This window comes from Microcaecilia unicolor, chromosome 13, assembly GCF_901765095.1.
Source record: "Microcaecilia unicolor chromosome 13, aMicUni1.1, whole genome shotgun sequence".
NCBI classification, from domain to species: Eukaryota; Metazoa; Chordata; class Amphibia; order Gymnophiona; family Siphonopidae; genus Microcaecilia; species Microcaecilia unicolor.
The window spans coordinates 51,763,029-51,786,446 of NC_044043.1; the positions used below are offsets into that span (position 1 = coordinate 51,763,029).

The 23,418-nt window shown below is 44.6% G+C and overlaps 1 protein-coding gene across 1 annotated transcript in view; it reads right to left on the reverse strand.

Moving 5' to 3' along the window:
- Nucleotides 1-22,510, reverse strand: part of DOC2B (double C2 domain beta) — a 345,932-nt gene extending 323,422 nt beyond the window's left edge. Inside the window, exon 1 of the mRNA XM_030222362.1 lies at nucleotides 21,976-22,510. Within this exon, the coding sequence (XP_030078222.1) occupies nucleotides 21,976-22,288 (313 nt within the window). The 5' untranslated portion in view covers nucleotides 22,289-22,510. The remainder of the gene's footprint in view (nucleotides 1-21,975) is intronic.
- Between the last annotated feature and the right edge of the window lie 908 nt (nucleotides 22,511-23,418).

The following is a 23,418-nucleotide window of genomic DNA, read 5'->3' on the forward strand; positions in this document are numbered from 1 at the left end:
CCCCCCCCCCCCCTAAATACAAAATCGTGGGTGCAAGTTTCCAGAGTTAGGGGGACAGTGTCTTTGATGGTAAAGTAGTCAGCACTTGTAGGACGCTGTCCCTCCGTAACCCCATGGCTTGTTTCAGAAAAAGAGTTAACACTTCAGCCTGTTCTGTTTGCATCTGTTTGTGCACAGAGGGTTTTAATAAGCCAGAGCTGCTGATTAGCAGATGCAAAGCAGTTAGGAGTTAGACTTGACCTTCCCCTCTTGTGGCATTGATAAAGGTCGGAACATGGCAGATTTGTGCGGTGCGTTGTCTCCCTGGCTCTTCACTGTGCACAGCAGCATCCAGCATTTCTAAGGACTCGCTGTGTGGCAGCTCAGCACACCCCCTAATCAAGCTGACACAAAAACAAGGATGGGGTGACTGCAGATCGCTCAGAGGCCTTCATCTCATTTCGTCAGGTACTTTGCCTCGGCATGGCTGCAACAGATTGATGGTTTTATTACTCTGAGAGGTCAACTGAAATTGAAGAACTTAATATGTACAAATGTACAGAGATCTTAAAATGTACTTGCTGGAGGAAAGAAGGGAAAGGTGGAAGATTCCATAGAAGAGGAAATTCAAGGATAAATGTTCATGATGCAGAGTTGCAGAGAGAAAGGTGCAGCTGGAAGATGAGAAAATTATGTTTGTTTGTTTGTTTTTTGTTTTTTTTTACTGGGAGGGTGGTTGATGCTGGGAATAGACTACCACAGAGACAAAGGTGATGAAAACTATTATAAGGTCAATTCATTTAAGATCTCTACAACCTAGGTGTCAAAAACCTGGGCACTCAGCTAGTATGCACACCAAATCTGTTAAATACCATCATTTATCGTTTTTTGAATTTACTGCTTTTGTCAGACAAGTCAAAGCGGTTAACAAAATAATTAAAAGAAATTTAAAAAGAGTACGCCATAAAATATTAGGACAGGATCAGTCTTACTAAAAGAATAAAGAAGATAATCATTTACATTGATTCAACCCACTGTACCCCAAAGCCGGGTCCCCCAACCAGGGAACAGATTCTTCATTAAGATGTTTAATAATTGCAAACAGCTAATTCAAACAAATGTGTCTTCCATAAGGTGCAAAAGATAGTATAAGACTTTGAGTCTAAGGTAGTTTGGCAGAGAATTCCAAAGTGCCGGGGCTAAAACTCTTAGGGCCCCTTTCACCAAGCTGTGACAAAAGGGGGCCTGCGCTGGCCTTGGCGTGTGTTTTTCACACATGCCTAGGCCCCCTTTTACTACAGCGAGTAAAAGGGAACTCTCTCTTTCCTGCGGGAAATTGCCATGCAGCAATTAAAGCACTTGCCGCGTGGCCATTTCAGGAGGGTGGAAGCACTTACCGCCACCCGTTGACCTGGCGGTAAAGCCTCCCGCACTAACCGGGCAGCGCATGGCACGGCCTGATTACCACCGGGTATACTCCAGTGCTACAAAAAAAAAATCAATATATTTTTGTAGCGCCAGATATGAAGGCGCATTAGGGGTGGGAAGTACTGCTGTGGTAGCCCAGTGGTACTTCCTGTTTAGCAAGCGGTAAACCCGCGTTGGGCTTACCGCTGCTTAGTAAAAGGGGTCCAGAATGTGATAATCCTAGCCAGCTCCCAGGCTGGAACCATTGTTTCATTTAATTTTGTTATGTTCCAACTATTTTGTTATATTATGAATGCAATAAACAACATGAGAAGCTTTTCAGAGCTAAGACTGGTCCATCGACATAAGTTTCAGAAACACTGGTCTTCATGAATCCAGAAGCTGTATTGGACACTAATGATGAGGCTACAATGGCACAAAAGAAAGACACCAGAAGCCCTCCACATCTGTAAGGCACTCCAATCTTAGTGTGAAGAACACTAAGCAGGCAGACGTTAAAAGATACGTTAGCGTTCTGCTGAACAAAATGAATATGGTTTTCTTTTTTTTTGACAGATTGATTTTTTTGAATGAGTGTTTTTAGATTTTCTTACCAAATTTAACAGAGTTCTTTTAAATTATATTGATTTCTTTTTAATTGTAACCCCCTTAGATCTGTGTAAGTTGAGCGGTATATCAAGTTTTATTAACACATAAAAATAAAACATAATTCTGTAACCTGGTTCTGGATGCTGGAGGGAGGATGGGCTAAATAATGGAATAAATCAATCTAGCCTTAGAAGGATGGGGTAGAACTACTCTGTTATTGTTGAGCGAACAAAGGGCACGCGCTGGCATGTACAGAATAACAAGTGACGCTAAATAGTCAGGTTTAGCATCATAAAGAACCTTATGTGCTAAGGTCATAATTTTCAATTTGATCCTAGATTCTATTGGGAGCCAATGTAAATGCCTGAGCAAGGAGGTTGCATGATCAAAACGTTTCGCCTGACAAAGCATCCAGGCTGCAGTGTCCTGAAGTGTTTGTAAGCGTAAAGAATCAGCATCAACAAATTGCTCTCACTTTGAGCAAATAATAAAAACCTGTTCTTAATACACTTGAGATTTGAAGAGAAAAAGAAAGTAATGAATTAAAAACAACTCCCAGGTGGCTAAAAGAATTGACAGGAGGGGCTGGCCTGTCAAAGAGGATCGAAGTTACCGACAACAGGAGGTAGGGATGGACCCGAGATCCAACAATCCACCATTTCATCTGGGTTTTACACCAGTCGATGGTCATGAAGCCAGGCTGCTACTTCCCGCAGGCAAGACTGCAATGGTAGATGTTCAATAGGGTCAACATTAGTCTAATGTATCAGAAGGAGATCGTCTGCATAAAAATAAAAGCTAATACTGTGGGTCTGAATTTGTAAGGCCCAGGGACTTAAGAAAAGATTAAAGAGAAGAGGGGAAAGAACAGAGCCCTGGAGAATAACACTTGAAAGATCAAAAAGAGATGAAAGCGAAGAGGACTGCAGAACCTGAAAAGTACGACACTCCAATCTCGGAACATCTGTTATAGAATACCGGTCACCACCGATTATTTTTTGGTGCTGAATTTTAAGCGCCATTTATAGACTTTTCCCCAAAAGGTGCAATAAAAATGTATCACTTTACTTTCCAAACATAATACATTTTTGACTAGTTTTCTGAAACCAAAGCCTCCTTCCACATTTCTTTACTTTCTTAGTAACTAGCTTTACAATAGGGATGCACACATATACATTTTTGGTTTGTTTTCGGTTTATTTAGCTTTTTATGCCCAATTTTCAGGCACTTTTCGGTTCATTCCACAAACTCATTCCAATAAAAAATGTTTTAAAGTGCATTCAATTTTTTTAATGTTCACTAATTCACTTACCATGAATACAGAGGCTAATACACATTTATTTATTAGGATTTATTTACCACCTTTTTGAAGGAATTCACTCAAGGTGGTGTACAGTAAGAATAAATCAAACATGAGAAATAGGCAATTACAGTAGTAAAAATATTCAAATAACAATACAAAGTATGGCATAGTTTACTACTTACAATGTCAACACAATGCGTAATAGAATATTTTAAATGATAGTTAAGGGTAAAGCAAAGATAGAACATATAGATAGGTAAGAGAGTAAGAAGAGTTAGAAAATAAGGTGACTAATTTAAAGAAAGTTGTACATGAGGTCAGAGAGATGGTTAAATATTTTCTCAGCTAGGGTAGGAGTGGATAAACATGTCCTGCTGCAGTATGTGCAGTCCGTGACACTCCTTGTGTGTGTAAGTGAGACTAACAAGTTAGTTAAGTCTTCCATTAAAGGTCTGGTTGAAGAGCCAAGCTTTCTCCTGCTTCCTGAAGTAGAGATAGTCTTGTGTTAGGGGAGCCTTTCAGGCATAAATTGATTTAGCACAAACGTTTTTAAAAAGACACTAGCAAACTGAACGCATACTAATGAAAGCACATCCTACTTAGCAGGACTCCACAGGATATGCAAATGTTTTAACACAGATTTAAAACAACTGTAGACTTAAAACACGTAATTGTTTTAGAAATGAACACATCAAGTATGAATGAAAACTATCCATGCAAGTGAATCCTCCCTTGCATTCATTATGTGCCTGTGAGGATAATTCAACAACAGTGTGGGCCCCGACAGTCAGACTGCAGAGGTAGCCGGGCTACCTCCTACAGTCAGCAATGAGCCTGAATATTCAATGCCAGGCTGTTTCCAGTGACTGGCATTGACTATCTGGGTGTATTTTGGCTGGTTTACATTTAACTGGCCATGCCGATATATTCAGCACTGGCCAGTTAAGTTTAAACCGGCCAAAGATATACCTGCTGTTTTGGTGGCCAAATTTAGCCAGCGATGTGCTGAATATTGGCAGATAGCTGGTTATATCGTGCGACGTAACTGGTTATCCGCTATGTGCTAACCGGCAATAATCTGTGGGAGATAGCTGGCTACCTCCTGCTGAATACCTCTGGATTGCCAGTTAAGTACCATTTAACTGGCTGGATGCCATTCCTCGATGATTATATGGTTTTTAATATTGACCGGTGTGTCTATATATAGATGCCTAGAGAGTGCCTGATAGAAGTCTGTTCTATAAAGACTAGGGTTACCATATTTTGTCCCCCCAAAAGGAGGACACATGCCCCACCCCACCACACACCCCACCCTGCCCCCTTTACACCCTCGCTCCGCCCCCGTCACACATCCCGTCACCCCCCCCTCCCTGTCACCCTCCTCCCCTTACTACTGCCCTGGTGGTCTAGTGACCTCTTCGGAGCAGGAAAGAGCCCCCTCTTTCCTGCCCGGAGCACTGCCCTGCATGCATCCTTCCTGTTGCTGATCTCGGCGCCAATTCAAAATGGCCGCCGAGAGGAAGTCTCACGAGGTCACTTCAACTCTCGGTGGCCATTTTGAATCGGCGCTGAGATCACCAACAGGAAGGATGTATGCAGGGCAGCACTCCGGGCAGGAAAGAGGGGGCTCTTTCCTGCCCCGAAGGCGGAAGAGGTCACTAGACCACCAGGGCAGTAGTAACTAAGGGGAGGGGAGGCTAGCAATCTGCCCGTTTGTCCAGAAATCCGCACAAATGGGCAGATTGGCAAAACCCGCCCAGTTGCCTGAACATGTCCTCAAAAAGAGGGCACGTCCGGGTAAATCCGGACATTTGGTAACCCTAATAAAGACCATAGGCACCTACTTTTCTTTACAGAATACTAATGTAACTGATATATAGAAACTGTAATAGCATAAATGGGCCTAATGAGAAGACCCAGGGCAGGGGGGAAAAGATTCTCCCAGGCCAGCCTTCAAGGGAGGCCCGGTGCTGGCAAGGCTTCTGGTGGCAGGCAGGCACATAGGCAAAAGGTTCTACTCCCTCAGTCTGCCTCTCTCCTGCTCTGTGTTCCGGGACCCATGTTATAACAATTACTCAGCTCTGCTGCTATAGTTCCTTCTTCCTGCCTTGTCCCGCCTCCTCCTGTGTGAAGTACCCCCTGATTCTACATAGGCAGGAGGGGGTGCGGCAGGAAGAAGGACCTGTAGTAGCAGAGCTGTGTCAATGCGATAACACAGATCACGGCACACAGGAGCAGGACAGAGCAGACAGATGCAGTTAAGTGACCGAGGGGTGGTGGCCCAATAGTGGGGCATGGCAGCCCAGTTGGAGGGGTGGGGCAGCAGCAGCCTGGCTTGGGGGGCAGCCCTGCCCTGGGCCCGGCTTTGTCTCTCAAAGGCCCTGAGCAGACTCTGCACAGACACAGCCAAACCACAGTGGGAAGAAGGAAAAATAGCCTAATGGTTAGTGCAGCAGGCCAAGAACCTGGGCTCGATTCATACTGGAGCTCCCTGTGACTCTGGGCAAGTCACTTACCCCAGCTACAAAATAAGTACCTTTATAATATGTAAACTGCTTTGATTGTAACCACAAAAAGGTAGATCATCAATTCCCTGAAAAGTAGAACAAAACTCTTTTATTGGGCTGTGTATCTATTATACACCAAGGCCTGTTTTCTTCACAGGCCTGGAAACTCAGGAGGAAGCATAATCATCCTGCAACTCAGTTCCCAATACAAAAAGGAGTGATTCTTGCCAGGTTACAATTAGCCACTGCGTACAAAAGATATTAAAGTTCAGCATTAAACTGACAAGGAAAGGCCTGGCTCCTGATAGACCACAAGGCCAGCTTTCCTACCTTGGCCTTATCCAAAACTTATGGAGGCCTACCCTTAAGGGCTGTTCCTTCTTCTTCTGGACCCCTCTATCTTGATAAGTCTCTCTTAAAGTGGCCCTGTAAGGGAACTGAGTTTAATCTACACATTCTGGGCCAGACGCAGAAAAGCTCATAATAGAGCCGGCTGAGCACGCCAGTTCTACCATGAAACTAAAGTGAAAATATTCCACCAGCATTTTATGTGCATTAAGCATGCAAATTACTGCCATGTTAAAAATGGCAATAATCTGCAGCTCATTGCAAAACGTCGCCCTTCCTGTCAGTGTGTGAGTGGTGACTGGTTCATGCATAGACAACGAGCACTCAATTATTGCGCCACCAACTTATGTGGGAAATATAACCAATGACAGCAACACTGTTTTCCCACTCAAAATTTAACACTGAAAACCTCAGATTTTACATTGATGCAAGGATTTCTTGCACTCACCTCGTCATCGGTTCTCAAGTAGTTCAATTCCAAATAGATTGCAAACTTCTCTTCACTATGGCTAACTCGCTAACTTCTATGAGAATTTTTAAATATTTTAAATTATATATATTTCAATTCAACTTATCTTGGAGCAGAGCATTTGTCAGACGGGGGATGTGTCGTCCGACACGATCATGTTTCGCTCCCCAGGGCTGTCTCAAGGACCATCCCCTCAAAAACACTCATAGCAACAGCTTAGCTTCTGCACATAAAGTCTTCTCTGCCTTATTATTGCAGGGGTCGATATTCAGCCAGAGGTGGAATGAGGTTTTTTGGCCACCACCAGATTTATTCCTAGATATTCAATGTTGGACCATGTACAGGCACCGGAACTAATCCAGGCATATGAGGCCGGCTAACAAATACGTAGTTAAGTGCAATATTCAAGTGCCAGATTATAAATAAAATATGTTTATGTTAAAAGACCAGATACAATAGACCTGATACAATAGTCCATGTTTCAGCAAACTCTGCCTGCTTCAGGAGTTGAAATATCTGTTTAAGCAAAGTACAAGCCCACACAATGGCATAGAGAATTTGCAAAAAAAAAAACACCAAAATGCTCGGAACTTGTAAAAACATATGCGACAATGTGTAAATTTTGCTTCAACTGCCCACTTGCTCCTGCTTTCAGTGCCATCTTCAGAAAATAGTGGCATCCTGCCCTGCATAATGCTTCCGCGATGCACCAGCTGGACTCAGTCTGCCATGTAAGTGAATTTTTTTCATTTATATGGCAGACTGACCCTGCCCCATACATCTCCAGGATGCTACTGAAGGCAAGAGCAAGTGGGCATTGCTCCTGCCTCTTAAGGTACAATGTGTGTGTGGGGAGGGGGGGGAGGTTGGAGGTCCCAGAGAAGGGGTCACCTCTAGCTGAATATCAACTCCTGCAATAATAAGGGTCCGGAAAACAAACGAGGAAAAGAAAAACAATAGGGAATAGCAGGAAAAACAAAGCAATTTACAATAATGACAATTCAAAATGGGGAATCTGGCCGAGCAGTGCAGGAAGGGTGTTAATTTGCATCAAAACCCTTACCACAGACTGCACTAAAATGTATAGTAATACGGTCACTATGGATTCCACAGCCATACAATAAAACAAAAGTTTTAGTCGCCCATTTTGTATGGGAAACTTTTCACCAGGTCTGGGCAGTGTAGACGGGTTGGTTGGAAGGAGTGGGTGTCTAGCATCATCCCCTCTGTCACTCCAACCTGACCACACTGCCCCGGATTGCTCTCTGCATTAGGCACCAGGAATTTTATTTATTTTTTTTTTTAGTTGTAAGGAGAGAAAGGGGGTTGCTGCCAAACACCAAGGAGTGTGGGGGGAGGGGTTTGGGTTGGAAATGCCTGGAAGAGGGGTTGGGTAGGGGGGGGGGCTAACAAACACCAGGGATAATTGTTTTGTATGACAGGTATGCACATAAGTTATGTTTAATGAAAGGAAACATATGCACATAGGTGGCATCATATACTTACCACACCCCATTTTATTGTACACACATGTGCAGGGGCGGATTGACAGTGATCTGAGCCCCTGGGCACTAAAGGACAAGGGTCCCTAGCCAGTTATCAAAAATGATTAAACTAGATGGAAGCTTAGGGGAGAGTGGGCCCCCCTCAGGCACTGCCCTATTGTCCCAATGGTCGGTCCACCTCTGTATTTTATAAAATAAATACTCACATAAGTGCTAACCACCACCACCGCCTCCCCTCCCCATCCTCAGAAGCCTCTGTTCAGGTTATGTATATATAGGGTGAGTGTGCCCAGGCAATTTTATTAAACATCTATTTCTGTGAGTAAAACACTGTTTTATGCACAACAATCCTACATAATAAAACTCACCCTCAACGTTCCGAGGACACTGACGTCACTGTCAGGTCCACCGGGCACTTCCTTCCGGTTCGAAGCCTTCGTGGTGGTGAAGCCAACGAAAACACTGTGTTGGGGCCCCGCCCTCGCGTCAAACGTCATGACGTCGAGGGCGGAGCAATGGCGTCAGTGGCTTCACAACCAACGACGCAGCAGATTGAAGGTGGCGTGCCAAGGTCCGCAACAACGGCGGCCAGTGCCAGCAGAACGCCGAAAGGGGTGAGTAGGGAGGGGGGAGGTTCGGAAGGAAACCGTGCTAGCGCCCGTTTCATTAATGCAAGAAACGGGCTTGTTTTACTAGTGGATTATAAAATTACCCACTAAGCCTCCCTTTTTCAGGCTCTAGCCCCTTCCCCCGCCCAAGATTTTGATATTCAGAACTCAACAGTCATGGTCACCCCCAACACTACACTCATGAGAACAATCCATAAATATGCATAATGGACATCATACTTTTAAATATATAAAAAAATTTCATATATGCTTCACAATGGGGGTAATTTCCAAAAATTGTCCTCTTTCCCCCGAGGGTAAAATGATGTACTGATGGTTGTGAGTTTGAGGGTCTGTCAGAATTTCTTGGTTTGCATGTCTGCAGCTGAGACTCTCTCCACACAGGAACTATGAACCCAGCAGCCTCTTTGTCATCTCTGGCCCCTTTAAGACCTAACCTAGGAACGATACATCATCTCTAAGTAATAACTGAACCCAGGTTCTGCATAGCCCTGCCAGGAAGCCGCTAAGCTTCCTCCACACACTCACTGCCAATGACCTCAGCCAGCTATAATTACAGCAAAGCAGGCTAGTCATTTTATTCACTGGGCTAGTTCAAGAATCTGAATGTCATCAAAAGACAGGCGTAGATTTTTCCACTGTACATGTTCCAGACAAACAATCACATCTGGTTACAAAACACTGATTTGAGAAGCTGCCACCTGTTACGTTTAAGGAATGGTCTTTGCAACTTTAGCCTCAGCAAGACAAACACCAGCTGGTCCTCTAGAAACCAGTTTAATTGACTTCAGTAATGTCAATTAGAGTTTACACTGGGAATGATAATATTGACCATAATCCTTCTCAATGACAATTTTAATGTAAATGATGAGTTTGTTTTCTCAGCATAAAGCCTATACCCTTCAAGAGAAAACAGGAAACAGTCACCTACTTAAATTAAATGCTGGCGCACTCTGGTAGAAGGTGATCTCTGTCAGCTGTCATAAACAATGGAATTATTTTCTCAACCAGGAAATGAAATCAAGAGAGACAAATACAACCTAAGAGAGTAATTAGCAGCCAGCTCAGTGTGATCTAAAGAAGAAGATTTGGGTAAACTGCATAGATTGGGATTAGGGCAAATTCTCTGTCACAGGAGGTTGCTCCACTTGCATGTTGATTTTATGTAAATTGTTCTGTATTATATTGATTTTATATAAACCTCCTTGGAATTATTTTCTCAACCAGGAAATGAAATCAAGAGAGACAAATACAACCTAAGAGAGTAATTAGCAGCCAGCTCAGTGTGATCTAAAGAAGAAGATTTGGGTAAACTGCATAGATTGGGATTAGGGCAAATTCTCTGTCACAGGAGGTTGCTCCACTTGCATGTTGATTTTATGTAAATTGTTCTGTATTATATTGATTTTATATAAACCTCCTTGCTGTTGTTGCACTTTGAAAGGAAATACAGCAAAATCTGAATAAACTGTAAAGTAAACTAAACCCTCCTCAATCAGCTCAATATTCTCTGCAGCGACTGGCACAGAATTACAGAACCAGCTTCCCAATATTAAAAGCTATTTAACTGGCCAGGAACAGCTCCTGGCCAGTTAAATAGTGTTTTAGTGCGTACGTGTAGATATTCAGCGTAGGATAACCAGTTATCTCTGCTGAATATCCGCAGTTAGTGGCTAGCCGCTAACTGGCTATATTGCGTGATATAGCCAGGTATGCACAGATATTCAGTGCCACACTGGTTATGTTTAGTGGTTAAAATAGGCCACATAAACAGCAGGCCTATTTTTAACCACTAAGTACTTAACCGGTTAGCACTGAATATCAGCTTAACCGGTTAAGCTGCCGCATTCAAAAATGAAACCGAACATTCAGTGCCAGAAATGGCCTAGCATTGAATATCCAGGTTTAGTACCGGCGGCGGACAGCAAAAACACTGCCTGCTACTGGCTCAATATCAGGCCCCAGGTCTTCGGTTCCCTGGTTCAGCCAAAATTCAGGTTGCTGAGAGAAAATGAAGTCCTAGTCATCATGCAACAGACACACCTAGTGGCAGAATTTAGGGCCCATTTTAAAGGGTCTAGGAAGGGTGTCCAAACTGAGAACTTGTAGCTCCAACAACTGGAGTAAGTGAATTAGGAGGATATAAAACAGGGGGAAAGTCCCCAAGTAGCTGCAAATGAAGCCTTATGGCAGCAGACCACAGCCCCAGTTCTCACTGAGCTACGGTACAATGAAGCAGGAGAAAACTGCTTGCCGAAGAAAAATAGCCACATGAACACGACAAGGTCAATATAAGCATCTTGCCCACTTAAATTGCTTGTGTCTGCCTAGTTGCCAATATTCAGAGGCACACTGCTGAGTATCAGCACTCACCGGCCATGTCGCAAGTGGGAAGGTCAGGGCGGAGCTGAGGAGGATTCCGGAGTTATGTGGGTACCGGCATTATTCAGTACCACCAACCACACAGCTTTGAAACATTGGTTCTATTATGAACAGTTTTGATTGAGAGTAGGTGGGAAAGTTTACCCCATGGAAGAGACTAGATCACGGACACAAAAATCATATATAGATATCAGTGTCTCGGTGGTCAGACCTTGGTGGAAACCTTGGTTTCTGAGGGTATTTCCCACCTGTTTGTCATTGCTGTATGTTCACTCTACACAACCCTTTGAGATTGTGTTTGGCTGTTTTTCAGTTTTACACCAGTTCTGATCCCCCTCCCAACCCCACTTCACACAAGGACCAGCCCCCTCCCTCCTACCTGGCACCAGCTCTGATCCCTCTCACAGTCCTCTTTGACATAAGGAGGAGCCCCCCTCTCTCCCTCCAACCTGGCACCAGTTCTGATCCCCATCCCAACCCTCCTGGTACAAGGACCAGCTGGTCACAGCCCAGCATTGAATATCAGTGCTTAATTCTGCCCATGGTGGTCAGCATTTAAAAAAACAACTGTCCACCATTAGCTGAATGTCAGTTGGTTAGGGGATCAATTTACTACTTCATATATGCACAAAAAATTGCCCCTGGAAACCATGTGCTTATAAGTACACTTATTTCCCATCCATAAATGCTTAGGGTTAAATTACATGCATGCACTGGAATTTCCAAAGTAAGTACATAAGTGCAAGCCCATCCCTAACTCCACCCCAAGAAGACCTCCATTCAGTTTGGGTAAACTGGGCTAGATAGGCTCATGCTGTCTCCTGTTAATCCAATCTAGCCCATTATATGGGCTGAAGCCAGTGAGTGGAGCTTGCTGCCATCTTCATTTGTCCAACACAATAGCAAATGCCATTGAAAACAACAGCGAACTAGATTTAGCGTCCTCTGTGTTAGGAGGGGATTGGGGGGGAGGGATGTAGGAGGAATTGGGGATGGAGCTTTCAAAGGGGTCTATTAAGGGGGGCATGCAATCGAGCTGCTGCCAAAGCCGCCATTGTCACCTGCAAGGGAGCCCACATCCCTCTGCGGCCCAGCCCAGCTCAGTGACAGCGATGGTGTGGGCAGCAGCTTGTTTGCTTCCCTCCCCTTTCACAGACCCTTTGAAAGCTCCCCCACCCCCATCCCCTCCTAACAGAGAGAATGCAAAATCTAGATTGCTATTGTTTTCAATGGCGTTTGCTATTGTTTTGGACAAACCACGATGGCTGCTGCTGAGGGAACCGGCTTCAACTTTTTGATGTCACGCCTTCTCCTGTTAATCCAACCTTCTTGGGGTAAATTTACAAGCAAACAAGCTGTAATGTGTGTAAACTAACCCACACATCAGATGGCAAAGGTTCTAAAAAGCCCATTTCTGTGGCTAATGCCACTTCTTACTGTGGAAAAAGGCTTTTGAAAATTACCCTCCCTAAATCTGCTAGCATGGTTAAATGATGATGCGAAAGAAGCTATTAAGGCCAAAAATGCAAAAAATGGAAAGCAGATCTTACTGAGGAAAACAGGAAAGAGCATAAGCTCTGGCAAATGAGATATGTAAAACATTAATAATGCAGACCAAGGAGAGAATCTGAGGACAAATTTACCGAGGATGTAAAAACTATTGTAACAATAAAATCTCTATCAAGTACTTCAAAAAACAAGAAGCCTTTGAGGGAGTCAGCTGAACCATTAGGTGACAGGGAGTAAAAGGGGCACTCAGAAAAATGAAATTAATTTGTTACTTTAGTCTTCACTGCAGGTGATGCTGGAGACAAGAACTTTGTAGGCTGGCATCTGCGGGTTATGGTTTTGTGTGTCGCAGTTGTGTAGGAACATGTTGGTATTGGGGAGGGGGGAAGGAGGTGTGTATGTGGATACAGGGAGTGAGAGGCCAGGTCAGTAGAGGTATGTAGACATCTATGTATGTAATATATATGAGGGTACACGTGTGACAGGTGAGTGGGAGTGAGTATGCATGTGAGGGGTGTGGTCATTTATGGATGTGTTAAAGTGCAAGGGATTTGTCTGAAGGAATGTGTGAGTTTTCGTGAGTAGTGACAGTCTGCTCTGTGGATGTGTGAGCTAAGTAGTGGCAGTCTGCTCTGTGGATGTGTGAGCTAAGAGTGGTGAGTGTGTGTGCATGCATGCATGCATGAGATATGTATATGGGATATGAATGTGTGTGTAGGTAGCATGTATGAATGAATGGGGACTTTGCACATGCTGTATAAATCAGCAATGAATGTGATGTAAAATACTTGATCATAGATTTAGGTTTTTTTTATTGGGGTTTTTTTTTTTGGCATTTCATCTGTCTTTTTTTTTTTTTTTAATATTTATTTATTGGTTTTCAAAAATAAACAACCTCAACTGTTACAAGCTTCTGGTAAAATTCTTACATCACTACATACAAACAAAAAAGATCATATAGCTCAGATGTTCACTTCCTTTCCACTTCAATTCTATTTTTTTTTTGGCATTTCTGGGACATAGCCCATAGAAGTCCACCTGGCCCTGACCTTATGTTCCAACTACTGGTGTTGCTGTTGAAGCCCTCTCCAGCCTGTCTCGTCATTTGTGGGCCACAGACCGTAAAAGTCTGCCCAGCTCTGTAGTTGCTGTTGAAACCCATTCTAGCCTATCCTAAACTGGATTGCTATATAAGGGACACAGACCGTACAAGTCCGCCTGGCACCAGCCCTAGTTCATCACAGATGGAGTTGCAATCTAAGCATCACTCAACACATCCATACATATTGCTCCTAAGCCTACCGCCCCGTAGCCTCAACTCATGTCCTCTAGTTTTACCATTTCCCCTTCTCTGGAAAATATTTGTTTCTATATTAATACCTTTCAAGTATTTAAACATCTATATCAATATATCTCTCCTGTCCCTCCTCTCCTCTAGGGTATACAGTGGTGGAAATAAGTATTTGATCCCTTGCTGATTTTGTAAGTTTGCCCACTGACAAAGACATGAGCAGCCCATAATTGAAGGGTAGGTTATTGGTAACAGTGAGAGATAGCACATCAGAAATTAAATCCGGAAAATCACATTGTGGAAAGTATATGAATTTATTTGCATTCTGCAGAGGGAAATAAGTATTTAATCCCTCTGGCAAACAAGACCTAATACTTGGTGGCAAAACCCTTGTTGGCAAGCACAGCGGTCAGACGTCTTCTGTAGTTGATGATGAGGTTTGCACACATGTCAGGAGGAATTTTGGTCCACTCCTCTTTGCAGATCATCTCTAAATCATTAAGAGTTCTGGGCTGTCGCTTGGCAACTCGCAGCTTCAGCTCCCTCCATAAGTTTTCAATGGGATTAAGGTCTGGTGACTGGCTAGGCCACTCCATGACCCTAATGTGCTTCTTCCTGAGCCACTCCTTTGTTGCCTTGGCTGTATGTTTTGGGTCATTGTCGTGCTGGAAGACCCAGCCACGACCCATTTTTAAGGCCCTGGCGGAGGGAAGGAGGTTGTCACTCAGAATTGTACGGTACATGGCCCCATCCATTCTCCCATTGATGCGGTGAAGTAGTCCTGTGCCCTTAGCAGAGAAACACCCCCAAAAGATAACATTTCCACCTCCATGCTTGACAGTGGGGACGGTGTTCTTTGGGTCATAGGCAGCATTTCTCTTCCTCCAAACACGGCGAGTTGAGTTCATGCCAAAGAGCTCAATTTTTGTCTCATCTGACCACAGCACCTTCTCCCAATCACTCTCGGCATCATCCAGGTGTTCACTGGCAAACTTCAGACGGGCCGTCACATGTGCCTTCCGGAGCAGGGGGACCTTGCGGGCACTGCAGGATTGCAATCCGTTATGTCGTAATGTGTTACCAATGGTTTTCGTGGTGACAGTGGTCCCAGCTGCCTTGAGATCATTGACAAGTTCCCCCCTTGTAGTTGTAGGCTGATTTCTAACCTTCCTCATGATCAAGGATACCCCACGAGGTGAGATTTTGCGTGGAGCCCCAGATCTTTGTCGATTGACAGTCATTTTGTACTTCTTCCATTTTCTTACTATGGCACCAACAGTTGTCTCCTTCTTGCCCAGCGTCTTACTGATGGTTTTGTAGCCCATTCCAGCCTTGTGCAGGTGTATGATCTTGTCCCTGACATCCTTAGACAGCTCCTTGCTCTTGGCCATTTTGTAGAGGTTAGAGTCTGACTGATTCACTGAGTCTGTGGACAGGTGTCTTTCATACAGGTGACCATTGCCGACAGCTGTCTGTCATGCAGGTAACGAGTTGATTTGGAGCATCTACCTGGTCTGTAGGGGCCAGATCTCTTACTGGTTGGTGGGGGATCAAATACTTATTTCCCTCTGCAGAATGCAAATAAATTCATATACTTTCCACAATGTGATTTTCCGGATTTAATTTGTGATGTGCTATCTCTCACTGTTACCAATAACCTACCCTTCAATTATGGGCTGCTCATGTCTTTGTCAGTGGGCAAACTTACAAAATCAGCAAGGGATCAAATACTTATTTCCACCACTGTACATATTCCAGTCTCTTCTCATACGTCTTTTGGCACAAACCCTAAAGTGTGGGATGTGGGGCTAATAGCTGTGTATGTGATAAGGGGGCATCAGTGGATGTGGGTATGTTTGGGTGGGTGGGTATGGGGTGTGTAAATGGATGTGGCGTAAAAGCTGCATGTGAACATAAGAATAGTCATACTGCGTCAGATCAATGGTCCATCTAGCCCAGTATCCTGTTTCCAACGTTAGCCAAGCCAGATCACAAGTACCTGGCAGAAACCCAAATAGTAGCAACACTCCATGCTACCAATCCCAGGGCAAGCAGTAGCTTCCTCATGTCTATCTCAAAAAGCAGACTATGGACTTTTCCTCCAGGAACTTGTCTAAACCTTTTTTAACCCAGATGTGCTAACTGCTGTTACTACATCCTCCAGCAATGAGATCCAGAACTTAACTATTCATTGAGTGAAAAAAATATTTCCTCCTATTTATTTTAATAGTATTTCCATGCAACTTCCCTGAGTGTCCCCTAGTCTTTGTACTTGTGGAACGAATATTTATGCATTCTTGCATTCCGCTGTTATCCAAAAACAAGTTTCGGTTCAAAGTGGCTTACAATTTACGGTTACATTAGGGTTCTGCCATTAACAATCAATTTACTTCTACTCGTTCTATTCCACTCAGGGTTCTCTAGATCTCAATCATATCCCCCCTCAGCCGTCTCTTTTCCAAGCTGAAGAGCCCTAACCTCTTTAGTCTTTCTTCATACGAGAGGAGTTCTATCCCCTTTATCATTTTGGTTGCTCTTCTTCGAACCTTGGACTTTGGAAGAGTAGAGGAAGTAGCTTTGATGCAGCTTGTGTGGTACCATCTATTTGCCAGCTGCTTCAGTTATTTTTCCCCGTTTCTGTCTGCTTGTGTTGCTCTTTGGCAAAGTGCTGAAAGGTGGGATAGGAGGGGCTGCTTTTGGAAGGAAGCACTAGCCAGTATTCTAACAGCTTCCAAGAGTTTCCCCTACAGTGCAACTGAGATTTGGTTTGGGAGGCTTAGTTCCCTGAAAATACTAGTTTGATTCCTGTTTTCAAACTCATTCAGGATATTCACATTTTCTTCCTGCATGCCAAATTTGGCAAATTTGCATCCCTACAGAAGAACAGGCAAGCATGGATCTCTCCTGTATCAATCTTTCCAATATTTATATATATATATATAGACAGTAGTCATAAAATAGGAGACAAATCTACTGCGGACTGGTAACTTGACAGAGAATGAAATGAGCAGGACTAAATGGCCAGTTTTCTCAATGAAAGAAGGTGCCTCAGGGATCTGTACTGGGACCGGTGCTGTTTAACATATTCAAAATGAGCTGGATAAAGAGCAGTGAGTGAAGTGATGAAATTTGCAGATGACAAAATTATTCAAAGTCGTTAAAATATGAGCGGACTGTGAGGAATTGTAGGAGGACCTTGCCAGACTGCAAAATCTGCTATCTAAATGACACATTTACTATGGACAATGCGGTTAAATGATTCAAAAATATATGTACATAATTCGGACTTCCACGTAGAAGTTACGACACAGGAAAAGTACACTGGAGTCACTGTGGAGAATATACTGAGGGGTCAACTCTCAAACAATGAGCATATGTGTAAAGTCTGCAGGACCTTTTTGTCTACAGATTGCACAGCAGTTAGGAAGAAGAAAAACTTGCCTTTGCAAACCGACATAAAAGTATACCCACAAAGCTGCACTTCTATTTATGCAGGAACTTTCTCCGTGAAAACTCAAATGCATACTTTGGGGATTGTTCAAAAAAGAGCAGGAAAAAACAATGGGGACATGTTTTGTGCTGGGAGACAGACCAGTTTCCCATTTTTTAAATCATGCTTATTTTAAAGAATGGGGGGGGGGGGGGAACCCCTCCTGTAGTACATACCCCAGTCAACAAGAACCATTTCAAATAGCGCAAGGGTTAGCAGCCGCTGCAAGAAACTACCAGGTAGCAGATTGAAAACTAGTTTAAGAAAATATTTTTTGTCAGTAACAAGGACAAGAGTGCAGTCTTGAGAACTGCCCATTAACAGGGGACTGTGTGCCCCAGCAGCATACAGGGGGGGGGGGGAGAGGGGGTCTTTGGGGAACTTGATTTAACTGATTGATTTAATGTTGTTTGGTGTGAATGTGGGGGTTTGGGCTTGGTTGTGTGGGTCTAAAGGGGCAGGGGGGAGTTTGAGTTAATAAATGCCATACCCCGAGAAGCAGGCCTGCTCCTCGGAGGTGGCATTACCCTCTCCCCCCACCTTTACTTGAGTGGCAGACTCCTTATTTCAGTATTGATGGTGAGTGCTGGGGGATGTTGTAGCATGAGGAGTGGTCACCTGAGCCATTTGGGCTTTTCAGGGTAGGCTCCCTATCCATGCCAGAGTGTTCCTTTTTACATCAGGGAGTTAAGGCTTTGGAACAGGCTGCCTTTAGAAATTAAAAAAATAACACAATATTATTCCTTCCGGAAAGATTTCAAACATGCGCGGGATAAACATAAAGGAATCCTGTTCAGAAGGAATGGATCCTAAGCAGCTTAGCCGAGATTGGGTGGCAGAGCAGGTGGCGGGAGGCGGGGATGGTGCTGGGCAGACTTATACGGTCTGTGCCAGAGCCAGTGGTGGGAGGCGGGGCTGGTGCTGGGCAGACTTATACGGTCTGTACCCTGAAAAGGACAGGTACAAATCAAGGTAAGGTATACACAACAAGTAGCACATGTGAGTTTATCTTGTTGGGCAGACTGGATGGACCATGCAGGTCTTTTTCTGCCGTCATTTACTATGCTACTATGTTACATCAGGGAGTTAGGCTTTGGAACAGGCTGCCTTTAGAAATTCAGAAAATAACACAATATTATTCCTTCTGGAAAGCGTTAAAAGTCTTTTTTTGTATGATGAGAAAGGTGTTTTTTTTTAGTTTCAATGTATTTGATGAGAAAGATCCTTTGTAGTTTCAATGTACTAGATATGCAATTGTAATTAATGTTTTAGATATGCATTTGAAGAGAAAGATTTTTTTATTTAGTTTCAATATATTAGATAGGCAATTGTAAATTTTCCAGAAGAAGGACTTATTGTTTGTAATCTGCTTAGAATCACTTTTGAACTTAGCAGAATGTAAGAATCATATATAGCATTTTAGTAGAGTATCATAGGTTTCATCTGGCGATGAAAATTATGCAGGAAGTGAGCCAGGTAACCTGGAGGCGTGACAAGGAGGTCCTTGCCAGTTACACAAACCCCCTAGCTGTTACAGCAAGACACGGTTTTACATGACTGCTTAGCTGTCACGGGGAGTAGTTAAGTCAAGTTCCAGCTCTATGTTCTATCAAGGTTATGGCTCAAGTGTTTGTGGAATTCTACGTCTTTGCCGATTTTGAGTTCCTAACAATAAATGAAGCTGTAGCCTTCTTAATTCCATTCAGCTGTTGTTGACTGTGTATTTTTTTATGATAACACTGTGGTATTATGGGATCAAGCTATTGCTGGGGGGGGGGGGGGGGGGTAGAAGCATTTGCAGGGTAGGGTAAACCTTTGCAATGTGGAAGGGCAGTCACAGGTCCCCATGTTAATACAAAATTAAAATTTGTTGCAGGAAGATGTGATGAAGCGAATGATATAACTGGGTTTTTTAAAAAGTTTGGACAAATTGCTGGAGTAGAGATCCATCAGTCATTAGTCTGGTAGACCGTGCTGAGCGTCACTTCTAGGAATGAGCAGTGGAGAACAGAAGTGACCTGGACTGGCTGCTGGGCTTCATGCATAGGCCTTCTTTTTTTTTTAATGCAATTCACAAATAACAACCAAGTATTAAACTTGAAAAGAAAAGGAAAGAGAAAGAACAAGAACATGAAATTACAAAATCTAAGAAAAAAGAAACTACTTCTAACATCAACAGCTGCAAAATCAATTAAAAGGGTTCCTATATCTTAAGGCCGGGGCTTCTGATTTGAGGTTTTAACTGATAAACACCCTGTGTGCAAAATAAATAGAAAACTGTGGCTTCCCCTCTCGGCCTCTAACTCTTTTGCTTACTTATCTTGTATCCACTCCTCAGTTTTTGTCTCTTTTCTGTGCTGGCGACTTCTAAGGTGCAAGAAATCACATATTTGACACTGCCAGTAAAGATATCCAGGGTGAAAAGGGCTAATTTGGCAACCTTTGGACACTTTCCTACAGTAATCTGTATGCAGCACTACAGACCCCAAAGCGCTTTGGGGAAGGATTTACAAAGCAATGGGGCAACAAGAAAAGCGTCCCAATGCTACAGTAACTTAACTAAGAGTGTGTGTGTCAGGGGCGTAGCCAGACCTCGGGGGGGGGGGGGGGCAGAGCCCGAGGTGAGAGGGGATACAGTTTAGGCCACCGCTGATCCCCCCGCCACTTTCGACCTCCCCATCACCACCGCCGCCAGGTACCTTTGCTGGCGGGGGTCCCAAACCCCTGCCAGCCAAAGTCTTCTTCAGCGCCGATCTGTTTCTGAGTCCTGATGTCCTGTGAACGTGCCGGAGACCGGCGCTGAAGACGACTTTGGCTGGCAGGGGTTGGGGACCCCAGGACGTCAGGAGTGAGGACTCACAGAAACAGACCGGCGCTGAAGACGACTTTGGCTGGCGGGTGTTGGGGATCCCCGCCAGCAAAGGTACCTGGCGGTGGTGGTGGAAGCAGAAGAGGGTCAGCGGCAGTGGAAGGGGGGGTGAAAGTAGAGGGGGCCAGGGCCAAATCTGTGGGGGCCCATGCCCCCGTGGTCCCACCTAGCTACGCCCCTGTGTGGGGAAACATGGCTTAGTGGTTAGGGTGGTGGACTTTGGTCCTGGGGAACTGGGGAACTGATTTCAATTCCCACTTCAGGCACAGGCAGCTCCTTGTAACTCTGGGCAAGTCACTTAACCCTCCATTGCCCCATGTAAGCCGCATTGAGCCTGCCATGAGTGGGAAAGTGCAGGGTACAAATGTAACAAAAATAAAATAGATACTATTGGAAATTCTACATGGAATGTTGCTACTATTGGAGATTCTACATGGAATGTTGCTATTCCACCAGCAACATTCCATGTAGAAGGCTGCGCAGGCTTCTGTTTCTGTGAGTCTGACGTCCTGCAGGACATCAGACTCGCAGAAGCCTGCGCGGCCACATTGGTGATCTGCAAGGGCCGACTTCTAAATGGAATGTTGCTAGTGGAATAGCAACATTCCATGTAGAATCTCAAATCGTAGCAACAGTGGAGGAGTGGCCTAGTGGTTTGGGTGGTGGACTTTGGTCCTGAGGAACTGATGATTCCCACTTCAGGCACAAGCAGCTCCTTGTGACTCTGGGCAAGTCACTTAACCCTCCATTGCCCCATGTATGCCGCATTGAGCCTGCCATGAGTGGGAAAGCGCGGGGTACAAATGTAACAACAAAAAATATATATATATATAGCTTACAGATTTGCAGATTCTACTTATTCCACTTATATGCCAAATCATTTTCAAAGCAACAGGTTCTTCAGGTATTATTTGTACATATTTTCTGAGGTTTTTCTTTAAAAGTTCTAGGGGATGCAATCATAACCAAACACCCTCTCCTCCAAACGGCAGCCTCATCTTTAACCCTGGTCCACGGGGAAGCAACTGCGGAAGGGGTTAAACTCACCCCCACCCTGGCCACCGGGCGCTAATTAGATGCACCAGAATCAGAACTGGCAACTTCAGCGTGGAAGCGACTCGCTAAAAGGCGACGGTAACACTTCTGGGGACTGGAGCAGACTCCCTTTGCGGAAGGCTTAATTACTGCTCTGAAACCTCGGCGCTCGTATATGGCAACAAAGAATTAGATCTGCGAAAACACCTCCATTACCAACCTCTATTCTCGTGTTTGTCTCCACTGGTAATTGGGCTTGATAGTTAGAAAAAAAACATTACCGACATTAGAACGGGCTTCTTCCTAATTTCATATAGCAGAAACGGAATCTAGACACCAGGGGAACGAGCCGGGAAGAAATTCTACCGATTGTTTAAAGCCCAAAAGGAGAGAAATGCGTCTACAAGGCAGCAAATCTGCCTCCGCGCTGAGCAACTGGTGGCGATTTGCAACCTGCACTTCTCTCTCTTTCTCTCCAGGCAAACTAAGCTTCGGCACATCTCCGAAGCCAAGGGATGGTGGTTGCGCATGCAATGCAGTTTTACCATGGAAAGCGCATCGCACGGAAAACGCACAAAGTTCCGAGAGCTCGCTGTCCACAGGAAAAGGGTGGGGGAAATCAGAGAACGCACAAGTTACTCACTGCAGTCATCCGAGTCGTAGCCGTCCGCCTCCTCTTCGTGCTTGCCCGCTGCTGCGGTGGCCGCGCCATACGCCCCAAACAATTTATCCACGTCCTCCTCCTCCTCCCGGGAAGTGTCCGAGGGGCTGACGGAGGGCTGGCTCAAGCTGGATCTCAACGAGTTGTTGCGGCTGACAGCTGCAGGAAGACCACGGGGAAAGCGAGGGAAGTAGTCAGAAATCTGCTTAATGGGCTTGATAGGACCTGGACACACATCAATAGCCATGTGCTCCTGGATGCTTATGGGCATTTTTTCTCCTTTCCGGAGTGTCATGCATGCAACTCTGTCCTTGCAGCCGACACCAGAGAATTAAGCCGGAGAGGGGGGAAAGCTCTTCAAGTTTAGTTGCATCAAGAAGCGATGAGCCACAAGCAACAGGGGGGAGGGAAGAACAGGCAGGTTGCATTGGACTGCAACACCTTACGTGGTGGTGACCCTTGGAGTTTCAGGCGCCTTATCCATGCCGCCTTCCGTCTTTAGTGCTGCCGAGCCCAGGAAGATGTGCGAGTGATAGGCAGGGGGTGGGCGCTGAGTGATGTCAGCGGCTGCAACCAAGCAATGCTTGGAGTCGAGGCGTAAAGACTGGTGGGACCGGTGCAGCTTTGGGTGGGCACCCTGGCCAGAATGCTGCTTGGGTTCCTTAACTGTACTTTTTTATAGGTACTATCTGAAATATTAGTCGTAGACACTGGGGTTCCACCCTCTGAAATATTTGCATGCTTTATTTCTATGTCCTAAGTAGTACTCTGAGTGTGTTAGGCAACAACTACGGGGCGGGGCGGGGCGGGGCGGGGGGGGGGGGGGGGGTAACAAAGAACAGTTATAGTCAAAGCAAAACAATAGATCCTGACAGCCACACAAACTATAAGTACATAAGTGTTGCCATCCTGGGACAGACAACAAGCCCAGCATCCTATTTCCAACAGTTGCCAAGCCAAGTACCTGGCAAGATCCCAAGACAACACAATACATTTTATGCAGCAGATTTTCCCCAAGTCCATCTTAATAATGGCTTGTGGACTTTTCTTTTAGGAAGCTAGTCAACCTTTTTTAAACCCCGCTAAGCTAACTACTTTTACCACATTCTCTGGCAACAAATTCCAGAGTTTAATTACACATTGAGGGGGGTCTTTTACTAAAGCTTAGCTTGAGTTAACTGCAGCAGGGCCCATAGGAATAAAATGGGCCCTGCTGCAGATAACTCAAGCTAAGCTTTAGTAAAAGACCCCCTGAGTGAAGAAATGTTTTCTCCAATTTGTTTTAAATTTACTACTTTGTAGCTTCATTGCGTGCCCCCTAGTCCTAGTATTTTTGGAAAGAGTAAACAAGCGATTCATGTCTACCCGTTACAATCCACTTATTGTTTTTTAGACCGCCTATCTAGCTGTCTTTTCTCCAAGCTG